The following is an 18,450-nucleotide window of genomic DNA, read 5'->3' on the forward strand; positions in this document are numbered from 1 at the left end:
TAGGAAATTGAGATGAAGGGAAGCAAAATAAATGCTACAATTCGAAAAGGGATCAGTGAACATGAACGACGTGGACATAAACTTTGAAGATGACAAGACAAGTTCAAAAAATTATTAAAGAAGCAAATTGGATCCTTGGCTTTACTAATAAAGGTAATTTCCAAAGTGAGGTCTTTGTCTTATGGGGAAAGATTAAACAGGTTGGCACTATATTTTGTGGAGTTTAGATGTAACATTACTGAAACATAAAAAGTTGTATGGACATCTGACAAGTAGGTGCTGAGGGCCTATTTCCTCTTCTGGGCGATTATAGAAACAGGGGGCAGAGTTTAAAATAAAGGGTTTGCAATGAAAGATGAAGTTGAGGAGGCACTTATTCTGTGTTATTCTTTAGAATTCCCGACTGCAAAGAGCAATGAAGACTACATCACTGAATATATTCAAAACTAAATTAGAAAGATTTTTGATGTGGAAGGGGGTCAAGGGTTATTGATGGGGAGGAGAGTGTGGTGTCAAAAAGTATGGCACTGGAAAAGCACAGCAGGTCAATCAGAGTCAAAAAATGTGGTGCTGGAAAAACACAGTGGTTACACTTTTTGACTCTGATCTCCAGCATCTGCAGTCCTCACTTTCTCCCAGAGGGGTGTGGTGGTCAATCAGACAAGTGGAGTTGAGGCCACAATCAGTACAGCTATGAACTTATTCAATTGCAGAGTAGGCTCTTTTATAGATTTAATTTTCAATTCCTTTTGAAATTAACACCTAGTTTAATGTTTTCCTCCATTATATGCATTCTAGCAGCTGAAAGTCATGTGCACCAATGTTAACAAGTGAGCATTGGCATGTTTTATGGTATAAGTAAACTACTTATGTAATCTGCAATAAAGCTTTATAAATCACATTTGCATAACTACTCAAAGTATCCTATTGAATACAAATAGCTTAATTGATAGAAATATGCTATCAATGTAGGTAATGTCATAATTCATTTATCTGCTAATTTATTACATTCTATTCATCTCTGAAAAAAAGTTTTTGCAGTGGAGGACAATATTAAAATTTACAGAATTATTTTAACACTTCTACCCTCTTGTTTACCTTTAGTAAAAACATGCCTTAATTCAGGCAACAATTGTGCTCTGAGACACTGTCATTATCCACAGAGGTGAGAGGACTATTAATTTTAATTTTGATCTTTAATTTTCTGTTTTTGATTCACACTGAATGTCCTCTTCCAAAAGTATAAACAATATCATTGTTCTATAAAATCTCAACTGAGGAAATGGCAATTATTTTGATAGTTAGAATACCCATATTTTAACTTCCTTCAGTGGAGTCAAGGAAGAATATTTGCGGATAGTTTACAGTGTTCTGTGCTGTATATTTTTCTCACTAAAATCTAAAGATCAGGAATTAGGGGTACTAGTTTCCATGGGCCATGATTTTGTGGAAAGCTAACAAAACAATTATTGATGGCCCTGTATTTTATTCTAACTAGAAATATTTGTGTATATTAAGTGCATAATTTTGCACAACAATAGGGTACAGTAATATGCCACATAAATTTGTTGACTTGTCAAAGACACAGAAAACTCAAAGAATCTGTCCAAGGTTGTAATGGCCAACTTGGAAGTCATATGCCACACAGAGCATAACATAGCAATTTTAATTTATTAAATATTGATCAACTCTCCAATTATACTTCTGTATACATGGCACAGAACTCTAGGCAACAAAAAGTCCAGCAGAGTTCCAAGTAGTAACAGTTGTGTGTGAAACTTCATTGTTGTATTCTGTGCAGGAAAGTACACCTAATCTCTATGATGACAAAAATGTAGCATCACAAGTTGAATTTCTCTTTTACTAAAGTCTCTTAAAAGGTTCAGGCAAAAGGAAACATTTCCCCAAAATACCCCAAAATGGAAACTGATGCAACACGTTTCAAAGTTGGAAATATTCCTAACAATTAATATTTAAATTCCTTCTATATTTATCTAAAAGGTGACATGATTTTGGAGCTACTGATAATTATTTTAAAAGTAACATACGATTTTACGTTTGATAATACCCAATGGAATTTTTGCATGTAGTGGGGTTGCAGACAACTCCTTATGGATAGTTGATAAATACAGTCGTCGCTTGATATTTCCCAAATCAGTAATTCTGAAAAGAATGAAATAAAAAAGATTCTTGTCAATCCAATAAATCTTTCCAAAGAGAACCACGTACATTCCTATCATTTATATGCAGGTCATACAGAACATAGATGGGAAAATGGAATTTAAAAATAGCCCTTTTACAAGATAAGTAATGAGTTTTTACTCCTATATTCAAACTTGGTGGCCATAGGCCTAAGCATAATGGAACCACTTTACATGCTAATTCATATCAAGCTTAATACAGAATTTTACTAGTCTAGTAACTTGGGAAGAAATTCAATTTATATATAAAATGAACATAAAGCTTTGATAAACCTTCTTGTTTTGCACTTCAATTTTGTGTCCTCTCATAGCAACGTGTTACCAAATAAAAAAAAATGCAGCTTCATTCTCAAACATGTACCTGGCATTTCATATAGGATTTGTCATGCTCAAAGTCAGGCACAAAGCATTTTCTGTCAGTATCAGTTCCCAGATATGCATCTCCAACTCTGAATTACAATGCTCAATTTTACTGCTCACCACATAGGCCACTGATCTCTGCTACAGTGCATGTGAATGTATATAACTTTAATACATTTAGACTAAAGTCCATGATCACTATCAATGAATAAAATTGCTTCTATTGGAAAACAGCACTCAGCCTTACATACGAAATCCTCTGTATCCTCGTTTCCAAGGTGCTAAATATAATAGAAATGACAACCAGCCAACTGATTCACAGAATGGGATTTCAAAGTTTACAACTTTTAACAGAAATACTTATGGCTTGATTTCACAGGTAAACAGAGTTTATCAGAGAAATACAAGTATTATTAGTAATAAATTCAAAGTTTGTGCGAAGATTTGTAGCTCGGGTGCTCGTTGTTGTGGTTCTGTTCGCCGAGCTGGAAGTTTTTGTTGCAAACGTTTTGTCCCCTGGCTAGGTGACATCATCAGTGCTTGGGAGCCTCCCGCGAAGCGCTTCTTTGATGTTTCCTCCGGTGTTTATAGTGGTCTGTCCCTGCCGCTTCCGGTTGTCAGTTTCAGCTGTCCGCTGTAATGGTTGGTATATTGGGTCCAGGTCGATGTGTTTGTTGATGGAGTTTGTGGATGAATGCCATGCCTCTAGGAATTCCCTGGCTGTTCTCTGTCTGGCTTGCCCTATGATAGTAGCGTTGTCCCAGTCGAATTCATGTTGCTTGTTGTCTGCGTGTGTGGCTACTAAGGATAGCTGGTCGTGTCGTTTCGTGGCTAGTTGATGCTCATGTATGCGGATTGTTAGCTGTCTTCCTGTTTGTCCTATATAGTGTTTTGTGCAGTCCTTGCATGGTATTGTGTACACTACATTCGTTTTGCTCATGTTGGGTATTGGGTCCTTCGTTCTGGTGAGTTGTTGTCTGAGCGTGGCTGTTGGTTTGTGTGCCGTTATGAGTCCTAGGGGTCGCAGTAGTCTGGCTGTCAGTTCCGAGATGCTTCTGATGTATGGTAGTGTGGCTAGTCCTTTTGGTTGTGGTATGTCCTCGTTCCGTGGTCTTTCTCTTAGGCATCTGTTGATGAAGTTGCGCAGGTATCCGTTTTTGGCGAATACCTTGTATAGGTGTTCCTCTTCTTCTTTTTGCAGTTCTGGTGTACTGCAGTGTGTTGTGGCCCTTCTGAATAGTGTCCTGATGCAGCTTCGTTTGTGTGTGTTGGGGTGGTTACTTTCATAGTTTAGGACTTGGTCTGTGTGTGTGGCTTTCCTGTATACCCTTGTAGTGAATTCTCTGTTTGGTATTCGCCAAAAACGGATACCCGCGCAACTTCATCAACAGATGCCTAAGAGAAAGACCACAGAACGAGGACAGATTGTTGAAAAATAGTTTTGTAAAGTCCATTACCAATTAGCAATACAGATGGTTCAGACTCCTACGGCATAGCTCAGACGATTCAGCCCATCAAGCTCTTTGAAATAACTACTCAACCAGTCACACTCCCCTTGTGTTTCCCCACAAAACCGTAATATGATTGTCCACTGTTGTTTTGCTCCTGCAGTTAGAACAAATTTTAGTGTAATATCATGTTTGCATTCTGAGGAAGGGAAAGAATGGAAATCGAACATTGTTTGGGCATTGACATTACTGCATCTTTTGGCCCACTGAGGGCATTATTCCAAAATTCCATTTAGTAATATGAACTGATTATCGACATCAAGCTACAAAGCCAGCAATGCTCTACTTGTAGAAGGAGTGCTTTTCAAGCACACTACCTTGCCCTAAACTTCTTGAATTCTCAAAGCTGCACTCATTAGGCAAGTGGAGACTATTTCATCACACTTCTAAATGTTGGATAAGCTTTGGAGAGTGACGAGGTGAGCTACTCACCTCAGAACTTAGTCTCCAACTTACACTTGAAGTTGTGGTATTTTTGCTCACTTAAATTTCTGGTTAACGGTAAACTCTTAGGACATTGTTAGAGGACAATAACGAACAACATAAAGTTGAATGTCAAAGGGAGATGATTATATGCTCATTTGGTGTAGATGGTCTTATGCATGCGAGCGTTTTTGGCTACTTATCAACTTAAACCTGAATGTTTCCTAGGTTTTTCAGCATGCAGATATGGACTGCTTCGGTATCGAAGGAATTCCAAATGGTAATGAGTAAACATCTGTAAACACCCCTACATCTGACATTATGATGGAGGGAAGGTCATTGATGAAGCAGCTGAAGATGGTTGGGCTGAATACACTACACTGAGGAACTCCTGCAGAGATCTCCTGCAGAGATATGTCTGACCTCCAACAACCGTGACTCCTATGTGCCAGGTATGATTCCAACCAGCAGAAAGATTTCCCCCCCCCCCGATATCCATTGATTCCAATTTTACGAGGGCTCCTTGGTAACACACTCGGTCAAATGCAGCCTTGCTGTCAAGGGCTGTCACTCTCACCTCACCTCTAGAATTCAGCTCTTTTGTCCACGTTTGAATCAAAGCTGTAATAAGGTCAGGAACTGGGTGGCCTAGCAGAACCCAAATTGGTCATCACTGAGCAGGTTATTGCTGAGCAGGTGCTGCTTGTTTCCCACTGCATCTGAGCACTGAGTAGAGCAGTTGCTTCAGCAGTCTCTTGTCTCAAATACAAATCACATGTCCTGCCTCGCAAAATGGTAACTACTGTTGAATGATTAGTGCCTTAGTGCTGGGACTATTAATTTGGGAGAGGATACTGATGTTCGATTGCTCTTTTTGTGATCAGATTTGGCAGATCTTACAAAGGCATTACTTGTGGTATTTCTTCAGTGCCTTATGGTGCCTGCTGTAGATGGCTCAAGCCTTCTAAAGTTTTCTAAAGTTTTGCCTCGTTACTTAATATAATTCAACACTACTTCTGTAGCTTCATTGAATTTTCTTATCGTTTTGCATCAACTTTTTCCTCTGCCAAATATCCAAGATGCCTCACTTTGCAAAAATGCTATACAAGTAGTTTCAGTTGAACAAAACTATCAATATTGTCAACAGATAGTTTTGAAAATTGTAGTCAAGCCTAATTATATAGGCAATGCTTCATTCTGCCATTTGAATTAATTTGAACAGGGAGGAAATAATGGGAGGAAATAATTAGTAAGCTGGAGTTGCTTTTTTTTTGAACAGAAGAGGCTGAGGGAGAGATTAATCGAGTTTCTGGAATAATGAGGAGATTAAATAGAATGGATAGGAAAGATCTATTGTTTAGCAAAAGACTAAATAACGAGGGGGGATAAACTCAAATGGAAGAGAACTAAACAGGAGTTTCAATTCGATGGTTATGGATCTGGGACCCACTAAACAGGTAGTCGAGCTAAAATCTGCTTCTTGAGATAATGGTTCTGAAAGAGTTAATGTTAGCGACTGCAATAAAGTCCACCAAGGAGATTTAGTCTTATTGTGTAGCAGGGTAGAATTTGAGGGAAGAATGGCTAAGGATCTCAGAGTAGACAGATTTATTGCCCATGTATCCCAACAGTCTTAATATTTAACTAGCTTATGTAACTTAAGTTGTATCTAATTGCTATTTTTTAAAATTCACTTGTGGCACGTGGATGTCACTGGCTGGCAACTATAAGAATTTGTTTTTGGAAGTTGCAACTTCACAATAAATGACAGGAGAAGATTCTTAGCATGCAATGAAAACAGCTGGATAACAAACACTTTCTTTGCAAAGTACAACTTCTAAAAAAGTCATTTTAAAGAAGATTGTTTCACTAAATCCAAGATAATATGGTTCTAATCGAACACCTTGATTCAATGGCCTTACAGTAACAGAACTTAAAAAAAAATCTATAATTGAAACGTGTTCATAGTTGTGGAAGATAAGCTGAGTATTATACACCAGAACTTTACCATTGCTCGTAATCTTGATTTTAAATGTCAGTTAAATTTCCAGTGGATCCTGGTACAGTAATTGCAGCAGATTTCTCAGGAATCAATATTTTTCCATTTGCAACAACGGTATCATTGAGCTAGGATAGTAATTCTTCATGCACAAACTAACCGCCTAACTGTAGTATTAAATCAATGGATGAAGTTAGAACGCTCACTTAAGACAGTTGTGTTTTTTTTTATTAATGGAATAAGTACCAGCAGATCTATAATGCAATAACCAGGATCAAACATACTGTTGGAGAATTAAAGATTTGACACTGAAAAGATTTAGGCAGTCAAAACCAACACCAATTCTTTCAATGTGCCTCAAACTCTACCCATGATAACTAATCATAGCAAACACTTACAATTTGAAACAAATTCAAACTACGGATTTTGAGAGTGAAAGTGAGTTTTGTTTCACTGCTTTGCTGGATAGTCCCAAATTCGAACTGTGATTTTAATTTGATAACCCTTGGTCATCCCAGGGATCTGTCCAAAATAAGCATTCAATAAATTGAAATGCTTAAATAAAGCTCCTGTACATTTTCAGGTATCAGGAAATTTATGTGAAACTGCTCTGTGCTAGTACCTGAATTGCTATCCATCTAACCACAGCAAAACTGACCAGAGGTTGCTGCAGAAGTATTACTTGAAAGGATCCTCATACCAATTAGGATAGGGTAAGTCCTCAGATAAAAGTTATAGTTGCATTACTAAAAATCACAACTTCAAGTGAAAGGACTTAAAAATCAAGCATTGGAAGCCTTAAGAACCAAATTAAAACCTGTAGAAGGGTTCTGTATAAACTTCTTTACGAGGGAAAAATAAAACATTATACCCTCTAAGCTGAAATATTTTACATTCCTACACGTGTAATTAAATAACTTAAAAGAAAATAAGTTTTAAGGTACGAAAAGAAATTTAACTTGTTAATTGATGTACTTCATTCTAACTGGTGAGTCTGTTCCTGAAACTTCTGTTCACTAATTTTCCTCATTGCTGCAGACCCTCCCTCTCCAGATTGTGGCATCTCCTACTGCCAAACCCTCCATGTTATGGCTTTTCAGCATTCCCTGACTCTGAATTTTGGCAACTCTGACAGCTAGTCCTCCAAGTTGTGGTGTCTTTATACTTCCTGACTCTCTGGATTGTAGCAACTTCCCATACCTCAATCTTTGAACTGAGACCTTTTCCTATTCCTGTCCTCTGGCTTGTGGCCTCTTCCATACCCCGATTCCTGCCCCATCCCTGAATACACCCTCTCAACGCTTTCTTCTCCTGAGTTTATGTTCCTATCCAAGACACAGATTAAATCTGTAGAAGTGCAAATTCCTATAGTTCAGAGTGCTGGAGGTTTTACAATTCATGCTTACTTTGAATGCTCTCACTCAACTCTTCCCTCTCACTGAGTGAGGGCTTGGGAGGAGAGCAGTGAGGCAGGAACAGCTTTGAAAGTCTTTCAAAAAAATACATGGATTGTTGTAAAATGCGCAGCACTTTGGAAGCATTAGGACTTTTTCTTCCATGCTAATACAGCTCCTGCTTTGGATTGAATTTGGATCTCGAATAGTAATACAGTCCTGGAGAAACAAATGTTGTGATGTTCAATAAGATTACAGGTCCCATTGATTTGGCAATGTTAAAGTGAAACAATGTTAAAGAAGGCAACTTTAAAATAGGGCTTACTGTATATCATTTCAGGCTGCATGTAGATTTCTTTTTAAAAGTTTCTGACTGTTTCAGCAGTACTGAGAAAACTGTTGAAAGGAGTTTTGGGAGACACAAACCTTTCCTGATCTATATTCAGCACAATTATTTCCATAATGGCATTCCCTTGGGTTCACCACTGGGGCTAGAAGATGAGGAGAAATAGCACAAAGCAAAACAAGTTCATAGATCATGAGATCCTTGTAAAACTTGATGAAAGTGGAGCTGATGCAGGACGTCCCACTCTATTCATGTCTTCAGGACTCTAAATGCCTCTTACTGATATCTTGTTGGAAGATAACCAGTTACATTTTGTAATTTCAAATATGAATCTGACTAAATAGCAATGGGTGAGATGTCTCCAATCCAAGAGGGATTCTCTTCACATGATTGTTACCTATCAACCTTGCATCTGAATATTACCAACACTGTTTGTAGAGAGCTGCTGAAGTGGTTGTGGCCTTTAATTTCCATACAACAATCTATTTCAGGCTACAAGTTATGACATAATTGACATCATACAGTTTTCAGACCTATTTTCTATCAGGGATGTGTTGAAAGCAATTTGCTGCAATCAGAATCAATATATCTGATTCCCTCTGAAGTCAGTGAAGTAAAAGAAAGAGCTACAGATTGCAACAGGAGGTTTTTCTTGTATGTTTATTACCTTCACTGTTTAATGTAAAGAGCCAATGATGTACATGGACAGGATGGTAATCCACTGTGAATATTATTTCTTGTTTTTACAGTTTCTTGACAATGATTTTGATGCCTTTATCCTGTAATAAGTTCCAATAACATCCCAAACCTCCAGATTTATGATCAGGTGTCAGACTGGCTGCTTAGTGCTAGGGAATATCTTTCGACTGGCTCAGGATTGCCATCAGTTAGGGATGCTGATAACCACTCTAGACTCATAACTCCACCAGACATCTAATAGAACAAATTTCACTCTTTGAAGCAGAAGATCTGCTGCTTGAACAGATTTGTTACAGCTTGTTCAACATGCCCATATAAATTCCGTGGGCTGAATCTTACACTTTTCTGGTAAAGTCCGAATTGTGTTAAATGTTTTGGAGGGGTTTTTTGCCACAAGACCTAGTGAGTTATCTCACCATATTAATTACCAACCTTGCCCTTGTGGCATTTCTCATATCAGATTCAAGCCTCTTCTTAGTCTGTGTCATTTCCAGAACAGCTTGTCACTCAGCTGATATCCAGCTAAAGGCCAGCAATCACTTTGTCCTGTGGCATGCTTGAAAGGTTGTTGTGTACCTTGACAAGCATTGGCAACCTGTGCTGCCCTTCACCAGCAACATCATGTAACAAAGCAGCAAAAAAGCTACCCTGCCCAAGGCACTTAGCTGACATGACTGACATTCCCTCGCACATGTAATCCCATTCTTTCACCCTAGTTACAGTTTCACGACCACACCACACACTTTATCTGCCTATATCCACATCACATCTTAATATACTTTAAGTCAGCACTACCCTGTCCATAATGCCCACTATACACCCCACAGTTTGTCATTGACCAGTAGGGTAATATCACATGCAGGCACATAATAGGACAAATGCAAAAATAAGCTTTTATTAACAGAAAGCAAAAGGGAATACAAATAAAGCCAACAGCGGCTGAAGTTCACCCCATAACCTGATCTCAGCCCCGTGACCAGAAAATATTTCAAATTCTGTAACTGTCTGATGCATTCAGCTCTCATCTATTGGAAGTGGCTGTCAATAAGGACTGTCCAGAAGCAACAAGCACACTATTTGAGAGGTTGGCAAGAAAGCAGGGTAATGTTAGACATAGACAGGTCAAAATCTTTTCTCCCATGGTGCCACAACTACTTTCATTAAACTCAATTTCAGCAGCTTCAGTACTCTGCATGTGAGTAAAATGCAAGTTCAATATGATCCTCACAAGCCTCTACCCATACTCTCCTTAATGCCAAAGATATTCAACATTGAAATCTAAATAGCCACACCCTTAGCTCCCTTTTCCCTATGTGCTTAAACAAATGCATTGCCTTCCCTTTTTATTCACAATTTTAAAAAATCATCATGTTCCATCACAGGTTGTAGGTGATATATTACCCTTACAATCACAGATCTCTGACACTGCGAGACATATCTATAATTACATACATTAAACTGATAAAAATGAAAACTGTTACTGGATAATTATTTGTCAGGATTTTGAATAATAAGAAGGGTAAAACTATCAACATTAAGGAATAAATTAGACAGCAACACCTGGCATCTACATATGTGTAGTTAAGAGGGGAAATCAGAAAATTGTTTCACAAATTTCTCTACTCAGGGGTTTCATTGTAACAATATCTCACTGAGAATGAAGGAATAAAATTTACATAACGACTAAAAGTTAGAGGTTGTCCATTCAAGTGTGTATATTTAAAAGCTTCATAAGAAAGATGATCTGCATGAATCTCAATAAATGCTGCATGCTGAGTAATTCCAACATTTATGATTATGTTGATGTTACTGATGACAGATTATAATGTGCGACCTTTTTCAAGTTTAGTTATGTAAATTACCACAAAATGTTTTGTGATTATTTATTTCTTAAAAGTAAAATCAGTTTCAAGGACTACCTGTAATAGAAAGATCATAGAGTAATAGGGTACGGAAATAGGTCTGGGTGGGTTACTGTTCAGAGGTTCAGTGAGGAATTGTTGAGCCAAATGGCCTGTTCCCATTCTGTAGGGATTCTATGATCATAGCTAAATCTTGCTAAATGTATTCATTGCTTGAGGTTGAATCTGTATTTAGAGCTATTAGAGCTTTAGAGGTAGATTTCTCTACCTCATTTACTAAAAACAATGGAGAAAGTTAATGGGATTTAAGCATTCATCATTATTCTGCTACCACTCATTATGCTGTCATATTTTACTATGAGGAGAAAGTGAGGTCTGCAGATGCTGGAGATCAGAGCTGGAAATGTGTTGCTGGAAAAGCGCAGCAGGTCAGGCAGCATCCAGGGAACAGGAGAATCGACGTTTCGGGCATAAGCCCTTCTTCAGGAATCAGTTGTGGCCATTTTACTATGGCCACAACTACTTCTATGCTATTCTCCATGCTATTCTCCTCAATATTTTAAAGACCACAGCCTTTTAGTTTTTCTGCATTTCTGTTTCTGGACTGAAATGGGAAAAGGATTGTTTTAAAATCAAGGCTTGTGGAAAGGATTAGTACGCATTTTAAAAACAAGTTAACACTCATCATTGTTGTTTGTTCAAGCAGGAGGCAAGTTACAACAGATGAGCTGTGTATGAAGGGAGATTTGGCTGGCAAGAAGTAGCTGAGTGGACTGTGCAGAGGACACCGATTGTTGACAACAAAGACCTTCTGCCTTCCAACAGTGTGCAATTGGCTCCCAGGTAGGTGAATAGCTTGTGGGTGTGAATGTTTGTTCATAAACTATTACATCTCCAAAACATAAAGAACTGTCTTTTCTCTTTAGTAAAACACCTGAATCCTGAAGCAGTTTATTTTCCTTCATCAGTTACTGTAATCTATGACTCTTAACAGTGAATCAGAGACTTTAAGTGTGAACCAGTCACTCTGCACCCCCTGCATGTGAGTAAAAGTACCTGAAAAAAGATCGAGGAGCAACAAGTCCTGACAAATCAAAAGAATAATCTCAGCAAATCTTGGCAACAGGGACCACTGAACTGCCTTTCCAGGCCTTCCCTCCACCAACTGATGTGTTTTAGTCTCTGCATGCATGAGTAGACAGAGGTTTAAGGGGGTTAGAGTTTTACTAGGAGAGTTATAGGTTGACAGTTCATTATTAATTATTAGTAGATAGAATCTATTTATCTCCAATAAGTAGTCATTCTTGTCACGTACAGAAACATGGCCCATTCTTTCTGTCAATTTATACCTAAAGAATGGGTAAATCTGGGAGCTTTTTTGAACTTTTATAAAATCTACAACTTCTGTGGTGACTCCAATATGCTTCCCTATGAGGCAAAACAATATGAATCTGATTATTGTTCTCTGCTTGCTCGCCTGAATGTGTTATATTACAAAGATTAGTAATTTAACCATAAACTATGGTGTGATTTGAACTCATGCTTACTGTGAATCATGATTAGGATTTTGACATGGGAATAGCAGAATTTTGCATATCCATAGGACAGGATCCAATGATGATATTTCTTTGTTACAGTAATACTGAGATGCTGAACTCAACAACTCGGTAACTTTTGCACGTAGAAGGTAGTGTGTGTACAAAATGAGTTGCCAGACGTAGTGATGGAGGTGGGTACAATTAAAACATTTAAAAGGTATCTGGATGGGTATATGAACAGGTTCGGTTTGGAGGGATATGGGCCAAATGCTGTCAAGTGGCACTAGGTCAGTTTGGGATGTCTGGTCTGCGTGGACAAGTTGGACAGAAACGTCTGTTTTTATCCTCTATGATTCCATAGCAATAAAGTGGCAGGAATATGCTATTATCCTGATACAGCAATGAAAATGATAATGATAATGAAAAACCTCAATTAGAATGCTTTGATCAATAGTTTATCATCTGCTTGGTCCAATTCCAAGGCCCTGTAGTAAGAAGTGATTACTGTGATTCCTTTTATGATAATCAATGTGGTCATTCTTCTCAGAATGATCTTGTGACTGCTGAGTATGGACACGAGGGATCAGAAGGAGATAGGATACATCTCCTTCAACCATCTCGAATAAGCACATGAATCGCATCACTGCCAGGTATCCACCATGTTTTCAGTTTATATACCATTATTCTTAATTGGGCAAAGGCATAAAGGGTTACATTACATTGATACAAAATCCACAAGAAATTATGGAGAAGCCTTGGTCCCTCACATTACAATTTCCAATAACTTCTGCACGGAAATAATTGCATGCACTGTAAATGTTCCCTTGCGTACTAACACGTTTTCATATCAATTAACTTATTATTTTCTTTGAGTCATTTGTGTGTGTGGAAATTGGCTGCTATATTTCCTTGCTTTACTACAATGACAGCAAAATTTAAATGATAAAAACATTAAGCAGAAAAAGACCAGCTTTCCCATCTGCCTATCCAATACTGTTGAAAACCCCACTGCATTAAGAGGTCCTCTTGACGCCCTGGCTCCAATGTACTCTACTTGAGATAGCGATTAACTAGACTAAGAACCCAAAGTCCTGAGGAAAATTAAAACTGAATGGAAGTCCCAAACATTCTCTCTAAGCAAATTTACCAAAGACTTCCTGATATATGTCATTTGATACCTATGTTTCATGCGATGTGAAATTCACCAGTCCTCTCCTGAAGCCCTCTCACCTCATACCAGTGATTTGTTCCATACTTCTACTATTTACATCGAATCATAGAATCCCTACAGTGTGGAAACAGGCCCTTCAGCTCTGCAAGTCCACACTAACCTTCTGAAGAGTAATCCACCCAGACCCATTCCCCTATCCTATATTCATTTAACCTGTACATCTTTTAGAGTTTGGGAGGAAATCCACGCAGATGCAGGGAGAATGTGCAAACTCCATACAGTTTCCCGAGGCTGGGTTCAAACCTGGGTCGCTGGCGCTGTGAGGTAGCAGTGCTAACCACTGTGCCACCATACCGCCCCAAAGTAACCTGACAACTAACCATTCTCTTCTTATATATGATTCTCATACAGATTTATGCATGACCTAAGTGAAATAATCTGTCATCGTACACAAAAGCCAATCCTTTGATTACTTTATTGATTACCTCAGTTAAATAGGTGAAGTTTATATTGTTCTAATCTACATAGAGCAGGTCAAGTGTTTTAGATACAAAGTAATTTTAAACTGAATCAATTATGTAGTACTGTTATAATCATTTAGCTAGGAATCTGCCTAGATTAGATTAGATTACTTACAGTGTGGAAACAGGCCCTTCGGCCCAACAAGTCCACACTGCCCCGCCGAAGCGCAACCCACCCATACCCCTACATCTACCCCTTACCTAACACTACAGGCAATTTAGCATGGCCAATTCACCTGACCTGCACATCTTTGGACTGTGGGAGGAAACCGGAGCACCCGGAGGAAACCCACGCAGACACGGGGAGAATGTGCAAACTCCACACAGTCGCCTGAGGCGGGAATTGAACCCGGGTCTCTGGCGCTGTGAGGCAGCAGTGCTAACCACAGTGCCACCGTGCCGCCCACTAGATGTTTATCATTCACTATAAGTTTCCATTTTTCTAATTGTGACATAAAATGTTCCTAATGTTATAAAGTGAAGGTTGATGCCCCTTGGTTAAAAAAAACTGAAACACCCAAAGAGGGGCATCTTGCCCTTTAATCTGTAAAAAGTGTGTGAAAAATGGTGTAACCTGCCTTTCAGCACCTGCTAGTGGTTAAATAAAATAAATACTTGACAATCACTTTAAAATCAATAAGTACAAATTTATTAATCTAACTCTATCAGTGAACAAATTAATTAAACTATTAACAAATCAAAGAAATCCCTTCTAACTACTAACTATTCCCTGAATAAAACAAGATTCTAATGGTATGCTGTTCAATAAATGCAAGTCTCACTCATATAACAAAAATAGAATTTCTCTTGAAATTGCAGTCAGGTTACATGTCTTCCAGAACGTTCTGTGCTTTCTTCCATCGAGTCTTCTGTCAGGAACACCTCCTCCAATTCTTGTCAGGAACATTTCCTCCAATTCTTCATTGTTGGTCCTGTTATTATTTAGATGGTACTTTCTGTAATACATAAATGACTGTGAGAGCCAATTTCTCTCTTGATTGCTGAGGGCTGTTCGCTCTGGTGGATGGCAGTTTGCTCTCTATTCCTGCAAATTTTAAAACTGTTCACAAACACCCATTTTAATCCCTCTGCACAGAAAAAAAACACCATCTTTTAAAGGGACCATACAATGTTTCCTCCCCTTTTACAATTGTACAATTTTATAAATATCAAATTTTAACTTCCTGTCTCCCAATCTAAAATTACTCAATCCAATTTCATAACACTAATATCTGCAAACAAGCAGATCATTTCCCTGTCACAAGAAGAGCAAGAATTACTTAATTCTGTTGGACACAGTAACTTTCCTCCTTGAAGCAGAATCACAGCGAAGTTCACAGTACCATGCTGGCCCCTCTGAATAGAAGGCAGGGTGAAGAATGGAAAAGAAACAGTCAAAGGAATTCGTTAGTTGGGGCACTGAACAGGTATTTTTATGGTCACAGATGCAAATCTAGGGTGGTGTTCATATCAAGGATATGAATCTATGAGAAATGGATGTCTAATAATCTTAAAAATGTTGAGAATTGATTGTATAGTATAGAAATAGCACTCCCTCTTATGAAGAAAGATTTTATCACAATCTACTGGACTTAGAGACACATTTCAGGACATGTCTGTTATTTTCACCAAGGATATGGCTTGAGTTCAGATTCTGGCATAATACATCATTCGGCTTGTGAAGATGGGACTTTGTGTCCCACTTCTAAATCAATTATCACAGTAAAGATCAACAGGCTGTCCTAATAAGCAATGAGCTTAGAATTGACCTCATAATAATAAGAAGTGATCTACTTTGAGTATTTGCCCCTTGGTGACTGGACAATTGCATAAATGATGGGCATAAAAGTGTCACCTGTCCCCAAGCAATGATGGTTTCCCATAAATGGAAGGGACACTTCTGAAGAAAATAGATTTTGAAGGCTCTGACATAATATCTTAGATAACCAAAGTAGACTAACAACAAAAGAGACAGCTTAGTAATGGATACCACCATCCTTCTGCTCCACCCATCTGTTGGCTTTATATATATTAAAAAACTACCTTAAAACCACCTATAATCTCCAATCTCTTTTTTTAGCTATGACTCCCATTTCAAATCTCACAAATGGCAAAAAATCCAAAGATGACGTGAAGGGAAAGTTTTCTTCAGAAAATAATGGTTCATATTTAAAATGTACTGTTTCAACATGTGAGCGGGTTGTGCTGCAGATTAAACTGTAGGTTTCAAAAGGGAGATAATTATACAATTATATAATTATAATTATCTAAAGTGAAAAAGAATGCTGGATTATGGAGAGAGGATAATGAAGTAGGAGGTTAGTTTCTCTTGCACAAATGTGATCATACTATGGCTTTAACAGGTGTATTTGTCCTTGTTTTTGAAGAGAGGTTTTAAGATAGAGGTGGAGAGCTCTCCATTTGAATCCAATAAAGTAAACAGCGTGTGAGGCCTTGAGTTCGTTTTTTAAGCTGAAACAGTAGAAGCAACCTGAAAGGGGGTGTCAAGCTCTCCTCGAGCCAGGATTTTTAGTTTTAGTTTTTCAGTAGCAGTTGTTGTGGGGTCTTGAAGCTGAGTTTCGAAGCTGCAATACTTCTCTCCCTACTACTCACTCTCTCTCTTTCAAGAGTTTTCCCTTGACATTTTCTTCCTGGACTGGAGAATTTCATGTGAGACAATCAATTTTACTGAATTTGCCTTTGCCAAGCATGTGTTTATGGAATGTTACTATATTGAAACAGTTATTGTTTATCTGTTAAATAATCTATTATTCTGTTAAGTCTTCATGTTGAGTTAAGTTATTCTAATTTCTTCTTTCTTTTATTGTATTTCAAGTAAAATAAAGTATGATTTGTTTCAAGATGGTAGTTTGACCAATCAGATTGCATCTGGAATGCAATGCCTGGCACTTGCCTTTAAAATAAGACAAAGTTAGGATATCTAGGTTTTCTTCTTAATATGGTAAAAACAATGACTGCAGATGCTGGAAACCAGATTCTGGATTAGTGGTGCTGGAAGAGCACAGCAGTTCAGGCAGCATCCGAGGAGCAGTAAAATCGATGTTTCAGGCAAAAGCCCTTCATCAGGAATACAGGCAGAGAGCTTGAAGGGTGGAGAGATAAGTGAGAGGAGGGTAGGGGTGGGGAGAAAGTAGCATAGAGTACAATAGGTGAGTTGGGGAGGGGATGAAGGTGATAGGTCGGGGGGGAGGGGGGAGTGGATAGGTGGAAAAGGAGATAGACAGGTAGGACAAGTCATGGGGACAGTGCTGAGCTGGAAGTTTGGAACTGGGGTGAGGTGGGGGAAGGGGAAATGAGGAAACTGTTGAAGTCCACATTGATGCCCTGGGGTTGAAGTGTTCTGAGGCGGAAGATGAGGCGTTCTTTCTCCAGGAGTCTGGTGGTGAGGGAGCAGCGGTGAAGAAGACCCAGGACCTCCATGTCCTCAGCAGAATGGGAGGGGGAGTTGAAATGTTGGGCCACAGGGCAGTGTGGTTGATTGGTGCGGGTGTCCCGGAGATGTTCCTTAAAGCGCTCTGCTAGGAGACGTCCAGTCTCCCTAATGTAGAGGAGACTGCATTGGGAGCAACGGATATAAATGATATTGGTGGATGTACAGGTAATGTATCCCAGATGGTGGGGTCTGGTTGGAGGTGGCAGAAATGTCGGCGGATGATTTGGTTTATGCGAAGGTTGGTAGGGTGGAAGGTGAGCACCAGGGGCGTTCTGTCCTTGTTACAGTCGGAGGGGTGCCGAGCACATCCCGCACCTCCGCCCTCATGACTCCACCCCTCCAACCGTATCTCGTCCACATCCCGCACCTCTGCCCTCAGACCCCACCCCTTCCAGAAGATTCCCCCAGCCACTGGAACTGTTCGGATGCCATTAGACATGCGGCTGGTGCAGCTGCCACCCCCACGCTGATTGATGATGTCACTTCTGCCCCCATCATGGCCGCTCCCACAGCCACTTCCACCCCTCACAATTCCTCATGCACCACACGTGACATCACTTCCACCCCTCACATCATCGCTGATATTACATGCTCAGTGACTTCCGCGCCCCCCACTGCTGTGTTTGCCACCACTTCAACCCCCACCAATGCCACTCACCTACATTCTGCTGACATGGCCCCCATAGATCCCACTGACACTATCCCTGACCCCAGAACCCTGAGGGGAATACCACCCCTACTCATGACTCCACCCCCATTCCCCCCACCACCACACCCACTCCAGTTACCGGCTCAGTCCCCACTCCCAGCTCCGCCCCCACTCCCAGCTCCAAACCCACACCAGATCGCAGCTCCCAGCCCTGTTGAGTTATCACCATCCCTCCAGACCTCCCCCTCACTGAGGACGAACGATCAGTCCTCAGCAAAGGACTCATCTTCATCCCCCTCCGCCAACGCATCAATGAATTTAATAC

General features: G+C 39.4%; 1 protein-coding gene across 9 annotated transcripts in view; it reads right to left on the minus strand.

Moving 5' to 3' along the window:
* Positions 1-18,450, minus strand: part of cfap20dc (CFAP20 domain containing) — a 400,185-nt gene that overhangs the window by 252,872 nt on the left and 128,863 nt on the right. For 5 of the 9 annotated variants that reach the window (XM_087994372.1, XM_087994369.1, XM_087994374.1 and 2 more), the window contains one exon: positions 2,049-2,163. In XM_087994372.1, the coding sequence (XP_087850498.1) occupies positions 2,049-2,163 (115 nt within the window). The remainder of the gene's footprint in view (positions 1-2,048; positions 2,164-18,450) is intronic. The other 4 variants (XM_087994376.1, XM_087994378.1, XM_087994375.1 and 1 more) reach the window with 2 other exon arrangements.

Source organism: Chiloscyllium plagiosum, unplaced genomic scaffold (assembly GCF_037043375.1).
Source record: "Chiloscyllium plagiosum isolate Xiang-an unplaced genomic scaffold, Cpla_swu_hap1 HiC_scaffold_14, whole genome shotgun sequence".
Taxonomy (NCBI): Eukaryota; Metazoa; Chordata; class Chondrichthyes; order Orectolobiformes; family Hemiscylliidae; genus Chiloscyllium; species Chiloscyllium plagiosum.